Source organism: Salmo trutta, chromosome 5, assembly GCF_901001165.1.
Source record: "Salmo trutta chromosome 5, fSalTru1.1, whole genome shotgun sequence".
NCBI lineage: Eukaryota > Metazoa > Chordata > Actinopteri > Salmoniformes > Salmonidae > Salmo > Salmo trutta.
In genome coordinates, this window is record NC_042961.1 from 9,149,943 (window position 1) to 9,159,110 (window position 9,168).

The following is a 9,168-nucleotide window of genomic DNA, read 5'->3' on the forward strand; positions in this document are numbered from 1 at the left end:
CGGTACCGGTGCCCCCTGTATATAGCCTCGTTATTGTTATTCCTTTGTGTTACTTTTATTAGTTAATTTTATTTGAGTCTACTTGGTAAATATTTTATTATTCTTGAACTGCACTGTTGGTTAAGGGCTTGTAAGTAAGCATTTCACGATAAAGTCTACACTTGTTGTATTTGGTGCATGTGACAAATAAAATGTGATTTGATTTGATTTGAAGGACAAGTGGATAAACAGGTTGATGTCAAGCCATGCATGTTTTTTTTTCAAAAGTCTCATAGAATGTAGGCCTACATTGAACACCACACATTGGCTGCTGCTGTTGGCTGAATGATAGAACAGCTATTTCCATGTTAAAATGTTATGGGATAACTTTTCTCCATTGTTTTTGATGATGGCTGTAATGGCAAAACCTGTAGAATTGAAGGAAATGTATTAATTTTGAAGGAATTTAAGAAAATTCATTCATTTTCTTCTCCGCCGATGGCAAAATGTGTAGAATTGTAACTAGCTTACCTTAAAACAGCAACCTTTTCTCTACACCCCATGGCAAAATGTGTAGAATTGCACTAAATTAACTCTAAAATGTAAAAATATCTCTGCAGTCAAGAGGGGGGTTACTAAAATGTTTCGTTTGCAATGTGGTGGGGGGATGTATATGGGTATGCAGACCCCTGACCAACTGCAGCCCCTCATGATGAGTTCAGATGTTTTGTGACCCCCACTGCCATCAATGTTACCCACCCCGATCTACAGCTCCTCCTTCAAATATCGGTGGTCTGACAGGTGATAATAGGCAGAAACAGAGAGCAGAGTTACAGCCTGGTCTCATAGACTAGAGACGCCAACATAGTAATTGTATATCTGGGACAATCAAATCAGTATGATATGTTACGTTTGGTATGGTTACATAAGACAGAAGGTTAATTAAGGAAAAAACGAAATGGCCATGACAAGACTGACCCCATCTCAAAGCAACCCTCATTATTCAAATAATAAGGAAAATCATACGTAGCATGATGTAGTACATTGTACTGTAATTACCAAGTTTATTGAAATGTAGGCCTAATTACAATGTATACAACGTTACCCCAAGTATTTAAAGTGGAGCAATGGGAGGGTCTTGGTGTTGATAGGCGGGTTGGCAGTGGGCCGCATTTTTAGTGTCGTTTCCCTTTGCTCTTTCTTAAATCGATGTGGGTAGAATAATGCCCGAGCGGTAGAGCTGTGGGAAAAAGTGTAATCCGGGAGTTTGTCTGCCTCCACAGAAGCAGTCCGCGTTCTAAACGCACTTTGGACTCGGGTCTCTGTGCATGGAGCTCTGTTGCTGTCCACACTTCGAATAGGATAGGAAAGAGGTTGAGTGAGAGAAGGTGAGTGAAAGCGAGAGAGAGAGGGGGGGAAATAATCAGGAAGAAGTCTCAGCGCACCTTTTAGTTCTCCGATATGCAGATTTGCTGATAAAACATCAGTTATCTGTTCATCACATACAGGTCGTGGAAAACTGCGAGTGCATGGGAATCTTTAACTCGTTTTTTCTTCACCGGGGTATCTCGCCTTGATTTCGTATAAAACCCAGCACGAATGTGAGCTGTAATACTAGGCTACTGACGGCTCTAGCGGCTCCTTATTGGCATTTTCACGTCTAGGCTACTACAACTACTATTGCTGACTTCTGCCTGTGGATTTTACCGTTAAATATTGTGAAAGGTATGATTCTGCTTATATTGTTATCATTAACATATCAAAATTGTGTTTTTTTTTGTGGCACAATCTAGTTACAGCAAGTTTAGTCCACTCGATGGAGCTGTGCGATACAGTGTGGCCGCATGTCTTGGCTATCCTTCATTCTGTATAGGTTATTCTATGTTATACGGATCTACTGGGATTAGTCGACCATTCTGTCTGGGATTAAAATGGTAAAGCATTGGAGATTTATACTGAGTCTATTGTAGCTTTTGAGAATACCTCAATTTGTAGGAATTGGGTTTCATTCTTGCGCTTCCTTGCTTGCCTTCCTGCAACAGTAAAACCTGGTCGTTTGCCCATGTTTCCAAATATGCACTTGGAAGTTGTGTACAACGTGCCTAAACCCGCATAAATTGATCCATGTCGGCAATAGCATGCCTAGGCTATCCTACACGAGGTATATTTGCGCTACTCCGGAGTTATTCATTGCGCCAAATACATTCACTAGCCCTATGCGGGTTATTTGTGCAGGTTGTGCCGTCGCATTGGATTTCTAATATGCGGATTCCAGATGGATTAGGGAATAGAGGTTTTCTATTGAATTTCTAATATGTAGATTCCAGCTATGGATTAGGGAATAGGAGGTTTATATTGAATGAGCATGTTCTGTAAGCCTAGTCATTAATACATCAACTGATGATACCGTCGAAAACAATAGAAATCACACAACAGCCCATTTACAAGTAGCCTTCCTATAGTAAATCTGGCAAGAATAGTATGCTTCCAAACTGGTAAGGATGCTCTAAAGGCGGCACCAAATTGTAGACTACTGCCGTGACCATACCTCCATCATTTCTTTCTATAATTATCATAGTTTACCAGACTGATATACCAGACCTAAATTCTTAGTTATCATAAGTAGCCTACTATCTTATTGATTTCTTATTCAAGTTCATTGTATTATAAGCTGATATTAAACAATAATTAATCACTATAATTCACTATAATTTTCCTATGGAAAATATGGTATAAATTGAAGTGCTATGGTCAATTAGTCCATTATAATCTTTCCTAGATGTTTGCGCGTCTGCTTCCTTTCTGACTACATTGAAGGTGAGTAGTCCAGCACCGTTAGTGTCGCTTTCCTCCCGCTTCACTGGATGCTTCCTGTACCCGCGGTATCTCGGCGCATAGCAGGCTATACACACTCAATGTCTCCTCTCTTCCCTCTTATTTCAAAGGTCGGGGAACCGTCCCTACTCTTTGCTAGTCTAAAACGTATACATGTTTTATCTCCTGCTCTAAGGAGAATGAATAACCTGATATTGTCACCTATTGCTGGTGATTATAGAGCCTTGTAAAATATTCTGGATGCTAATTGTTCATAAAATGCTATGCACGTGACATATCTGCGTAATGTTCACCACAGTACCAACATATGAAATATGTGAAAAGTTATTATCCCTGCAGACAATCAGTTAAAATGTATCTTCTGCTTCCTCCTTTCCATCCACTCTAGTGCCAAACCCTATGGTTCTATTATAGGCATTGCAGCCACTCGCCAGGGGAATAATTGATATGAAATGTTTATTTAATTAAAACAATTTATTTAAACTTTTTTTAACTAGGCAAGTCAGTTAAGAACAAATTCTTATTTACAATGAGGGCCTACACAGGCCAAACCCGGAAGGCGCTGGGCCAATTGTGTGCCACCTTATGGGACTCCCAATCACAGCCGGTTGAGATACAGCCTGGATTTGAACTAGGGTGTTTGTGGTGAATCCCCTAGCACTGAGATGCAGTGGCTTAGACTGCTGTGCCACTCGGGAACCCCATGGTCATATTATATTATAGTTAATGTGAATTACTACATATTGTTATTTGGCTATTATTACAGTGAGAGCAAGTTGTGTTAAATTTCCAATAATTCCAACCCTGTAATCACCCTCCCCCTGCAGGTTTAGGAAGCAGAGGAAGCTTACCACTCCAGAATCATGGGACACTTTCAGCTCTCCCCCATGCTCTCCCTTGGCCTTCGGCTTGTGGTTGTCGTAGCAATCATGTTTCTCAAATTTCAACATGTGACGGCTATGTCCTCGGACGTGGACCAGTTTGTGTCTCCAACTGCCAGCGGCAATGTTACTGTGTGCACCACAGCAGGCACAGCATGCGAAAAAGGGGTGATTCTGCCTATCTGGGAACCTCAGAATCCCTCGTTTGGGGACAAAGTGGCACGGGCGACAGTCTATTTCGTGGCCCTGGTGTACATGTTCCTGGGAGTGTCCATCATCGCTGACCGTTTCATGGCGTCCATCGAGGTCATCACCTCTCAGGAGAAAGAGATCACCATCAAGAGACCCAACGGAGAGACCACCACCACCACCGTGCGGATCTGGAACGAGACAGTGTCCAATCTCACGCTCATGGCCCTGGGTTCGAGTGCCCCTGAGATCCTACTGTCCGTCATTGAGGTTTGCGGCCACGGTTTTGATGCAGGAGCCTTGGGTCCTAGCACCATTGTGGGCAGCGCCGCCTTCAACATGTTTGTCATCATTGGCATCTGTGTGTACGTGGTGCCCGACGGGGAGGTCCGTAAGGTCAAGCACCTGCGCGTCTTCTTCGTCACAGCCACCTGGAGCATCTTCGCCTACATCTGGCTCTACCTGATCCTGGCTGTCATCTCCCCTGGCATAGTGCAGGTGTGGGAGGGCCTGCTCACCCTCTTCTTCTTCCCCATCTGCGTGTTGTTCGCCTGGGTCGCTGACCGACGCCTGCTCTTCTACAAGTACGTCTACAAGCGCTACCGTACCGGCAAGCAGCGGGGCATGATCATTGAGACCGAGGGTGACCGTCCGCTCCCGTCCAAAGTCGACATTGAGATGGACGGAAAGATGCTCAACTCTCACGCGGCGGACTTCCTGGACGGGCCTCTGGGGCTGGAGCAGAACGTGAAGGACCTGGATGAGGAGGAGACCCGGCGCGACATGGCCAAGATCCTCAAGGAGCTGAAGCAGAAGCACCCAGACAAGGAGATGGAGCAGCTGATTGAACTGGCCAACTACCAGGTTTTGAGTTCGCAGCAGAAGAGCAGGGCCTTCTACCGCTGCCAGGCCACCAGGCTCATGACCGGCGCTGGGAACATCCTGAAGAAGCATGCGGCCGACCAGGCCCGCAAGGCCGTCAGCTTGCAGGAGGTTCGCTCCGATGTGGCCGAAAACGACCCCATTTCTAAGATCTACTTTGACCCCGGCTCCTACCAGTGCCTTGAGAACTGCGGCACAGTGGCAGTTAATGTGCTACGGCGAGGTGGTGACCTGACCAAGACAGTGTCGGTGGAGTTCCGTACGGAGGATGGATCAGCCAACGCGGGCTCGGACTACGAGTTCACCGAGGGGGTGGTGGTGTTCAAGCCCGGCGAGACCCAGAAGGAGATCCGTGTGGGCATCATTGATGATGACATCTTTGAGGAGGACGAGAACTTCCTGATCCACCTGAGCAACGTCAAAGTGCTGCTGGCAGAGGGGGAGGAGCTAGAGAACCCAGAGACCAATCACGTGGAGGCGGTGGCCTGTCTCGGCCTGCCTGCCACGGCAACCGTGACCATCTTTGACGACGACCATGCCGGCATCTTCATGTTCGAGGAGCCGGTGGCACACGTGAGTGAGAGTGTGGGCACCATGGAGGTGAAGGTGCTGCGTACGTCAGGGGCACGTGGGGTCGTCATGGTGCCCTACAAGACTGTGGAGGGCACGGCACGCGGAGGAGGAGAGGATTTTGAAGATACCCACGGGGTCCTGGAGTTCCAGAACGATGAAATCTTGTAAGTTCTTAAGTTATTTAAAAATATTTATTAATGTTATATGTGGGGCTGACATTACACTGCTTATTAGTGTACTATTATGCTTTTTTGGCCATGAGCATTTTACATTTGAAAGAATTCTTTCAGACAAATTTCTCAAAAAGTGAGTAGGCTATTGAAATATGTTGTGTAATGTATGAATCTGAAGCCACCAATGCAGTTTATTGTCATTCTCTCTAGTTGTGCATGTGTAGTCTAAGCTGATGCTGGGTTTTGTTTGTCTGTGAATACATGTGTTGATGATGATGAGGATGGATGGATGCTGGGTGTGTTTGTGTCATGTCGTGGTCGTGGTGCAGCGGACTGCTTGTGTGCCATGAGGAGATGTCATCAGTTCCCTTTGTTTCTGCTCTCCTCTCTGCTTCTTCTGTCATTCATTCATTCCTTTATTCATTCACTCATCTACTTACTGATTTATTTATCGAATGTGTGATTTCTGCTGAGTTCTCAGCATCTGTGTTTCAATCGCTCTCAGGTTTATCCATGTTGGATTGCTCCTCATTCATTTCAGGGGCATGATCAGCCTGAACTCTATAAGCTTTGACCATTGTTGATGTATCTTGAATTCATTTCTGTTGTTATTTTGTTTCTGTATTGCCACTAATGTGGTTTCTGTACTGCATCTCAGATAACTGTATGGATTGGATCTGGCATGTCTTACAGATATGCCACTACAGGTATACTGTATCTCATTTAATATTAGAGAGGGTTCGTAGAAATGTCAGAGACTTGGCATTCAGGGTTGAATGATCAGGTTAGGCTCTATGCCTGTATTCACTGTTCTGAAAAGACTGTCTCATATATGTTAAGGTTTGGGCTAGTTACTTCCTTTATAAAAGGACAAGAGCAGCTTGTCTCTGACTCTCTATTCCCCTCTCTCTCTCCCTCTCTCCCTCTGTCCCCATACTCACCCTCTTTGACATGCAGGGGACGAGTGAGACAGATGAATGAAAAGGGCTTGTTTCTAAACAGATTCAAAGCAGATGTTTAGGTTCAACTTTCAGAGGCCCATTGCACAGTTTCCATAGTGTAGCTCTCACGACGCTGCTAAGTGGATTTTAAGAGCGTTTGTCTAAATGAAATGATGGAGCGTCAGAGGGTCTGGTCTGTAAGGTATTCTACAGTACAGGAACCAGTACCTTACAGTCTGGACCAGCAGCAGCTCTGGGAGGAATGAACTGTAGAACAGCAGTTTTTCTTTTCTGGAGTTTTTGGAATGGAATGCTGTTAGCTGACTGCTAGCTGTTGTGTAATTGGGTTTTAATATGGCAATATGATATCACATAGTTTGTTTCATTTCCACGAAAAGTATACCAGTATCTACATTTTAACTTTTTATTCAATATCTTGCCACAGTATATTTCAGGGTTTGAATTTTATTCTAGCGATGTTTGGAGCACAGGCTCCAAAGTGGGCAAGGCTCTGAGGGGGCAAGGCTCTGAGGGGGCAAGAGTCCGTATCACAGTTTCATCTTCAGACGATTAGAAAGCTAAACCTCCTACAAGAGAACTAGAAACACATGTTAAACACCTCCCAACAAGCCTTTGAACACATCGAGAAAGGGGAAAGGACACTGTAGAAAAATGAATTAGGATGCAGATGATCTGAAGTGAAGCGCCCGTGGGCTGGGGGCCTGGGGGCCCGTGGACTGAGGGCTGGGGGGCTGGGGGCCCAGTGGCAAGCTCCCTCCACCCTTTGTGTCGCAGTCAAACCATTAGAGGAGAAGTTTCAGCTCTCTCCTCTTTCACTTGGGCTTCCCATCAGAAAGCGAAGTGTAATTTTTCTCCAGAATTGGATATGAGGGCCTGAGTAGACTGCTTGAAGAGATGGGCTGGTGGAGCACTGGCTGTTGCAGTTTGTTTGACCAGAGGATAGATTGGGCAAATGACTGGAGAGTGGCAGGTTGGGCAAATGACTGGAGAGTGGCAGGTTGGGCAAATGACTGGAGAGTGGCAGGTTGGGCAAATGACTGGAGAGTGGCAGGTTGGGCAAATGACTGGTGAGTGGCAGGTTGGGCAAATGACTGGAGAGTGGCAGGTTGGGCAAATGACTGGAGAGTGGCAGGTTGGGCAAATGACTGGTGAGTGGCAGGTTGGGCAAATTACTGGAGAGTGGCAGGTTGGGCAAATTACTGGTGAGTGGCAGGTTGGGCAAATGACTGGAGAGTGGCAGGTTGGGCAAATGACTGGTGAGTGGCATGTTGGGCAAATGACTGGAGAGTGGCAGGTTGGGCAAATGACTGGTGAGTGGCATGTTGGGCAAATGACTGGTGAGTGGCAGGTTGGGCAAATGACTGGTGAGTGGCAGGTTGGGCAAATGACTGGTGAGTGGCAGGTTGGGCAAATGACTGGTGAGTGGCAGGTTGGGCAAATGACTGGAGAATGGCAGGTTGGGCAAATGACTGGTGAGTGGCAGGTTGGGCAAATGACTGGAGAGTGGCAGGTTGGGCAAATGACTGGTGAGTGGCAGGTTGGGCAAATGACTGGAGAGTGGCAGGTTGGGCAAATGACTGGTGAGTGGCAGGTTGGGCAAATGACTGGAGAGTGGCAGGTTGGGCAAATGACTGGAGAGTGGCAGGTTGGGCAAATGACTGGTGAGTGGCAGGTTGGGCAAATGACTGGAGAGTGGCAGGTTGGGCAAATGACTGGTGAGTGGCAGGTTGGGCAAATGACTGGAGAGTGGCAGGTTGGGCAAATGACTGGAGAGTGGCAGGTTGGGCAAATGACTGGAGAGTGGCAGGTTGGGCAAATGACTGGTGAGTGGCAGGTTTGGCAAATGACTGGAGAGTGGCAGGTTGGGCAAATGACTGGTGAGTGGCAGGTTGGGCAAATGACTGGTGAGTGGCAGGTTGGGCAAATGACTGGAGAGTGGCAGGTTGGGCAAATGACTGGTGAGTGGCAGGTTGGGCAAATGACTGGTGAGTGGCAGGTTGGGCAAATGACTGGTGAGTGGCAGGTTGGGCAAATGACTGGTGAGTGGCAGGTTGGGCAAATGACTGGAGAGTGGCAGGTTGGGCAAATGACTGGTGAGTGGCAGGTTGGGCAAATGACTGGTGAGTGGCAGGTTAGGCAAATGACTGGTGAGTGGCAGGTTGGGCAAATGACTGGAGAGTGGCAGGTTGGGCAAATGACTGGTGAGTGGCAGGTTGGGCAAATGACTGGTGAGTGGCAGGTTGGGCAAATGACTGGTGAGTGGCAGGTTGGGCAAATGACTGGTGAGTGGCAGGTTGGGCAAATGACTGGTGAGTGGCAGGTTGGGCAAATGACTGGTGAGTGGCAGGTTGGGCAGATGATGTGAGGATGGCAGGTTGGGCAGATGATGTGAGGATGGCAGGTTGGGCAGATGATGTGAGGATGGACAGAAATAGCGAAATAGGGAGAATCTTTGTGATTTAAATGGTACAACTCATTGATCTTGATGTGCTAACAGATACCTGAGGTTAACTTTCACTCTGAACCTCGCCCGGAAAGGAAAATTAAAAGACAAGTCGCTTATCGAGCAGTGAGTTAGCCAAAACTGACAAAACTGACACCCAAGCTCTTAACTTCCTTCATGTTTCCTTATCACTTAATACGTTTACGTTTCTTACAAATATTTAACAGACTTTCTTAACCCCCACCTAATAA

At 46.5% G+C, this 9,168-nt stretch overlaps 1 protein-coding gene across 4 annotated transcripts in view; it reads left to right on the plus strand.

Moving 5' to 3' along the window:
* Positions 1–1,143: 1,143 nt before the first annotated feature.
* The window catches only part of slc8a1b (solute carrier family 8 member 1b), a 178,172-nt gene continuing 170,147 nt past the window's right edge, over positions 1,144–9,168 (plus strand). For 2 of the 4 annotated variants that reach the window (XM_029752413.1, XM_029752415.1), the window contains exons 1-2: positions 1,144–1,704; positions 3,642–5,503. In XM_029752413.1, coding sequence (XP_029608273.1) covers positions 3,678–5,503 — 1,826 coding nt within the window. In that variant the 5' untranslated portion in view covers positions 1,144–1,704; positions 3,642–3,677. Of the gene's footprint in view, positions 1,705–3,641; positions 5,504–9,168 lie in introns of those variants that run through there. The other 2 variants (XM_029752414.1, XM_029752417.1) reach the window with 2 other exon arrangements.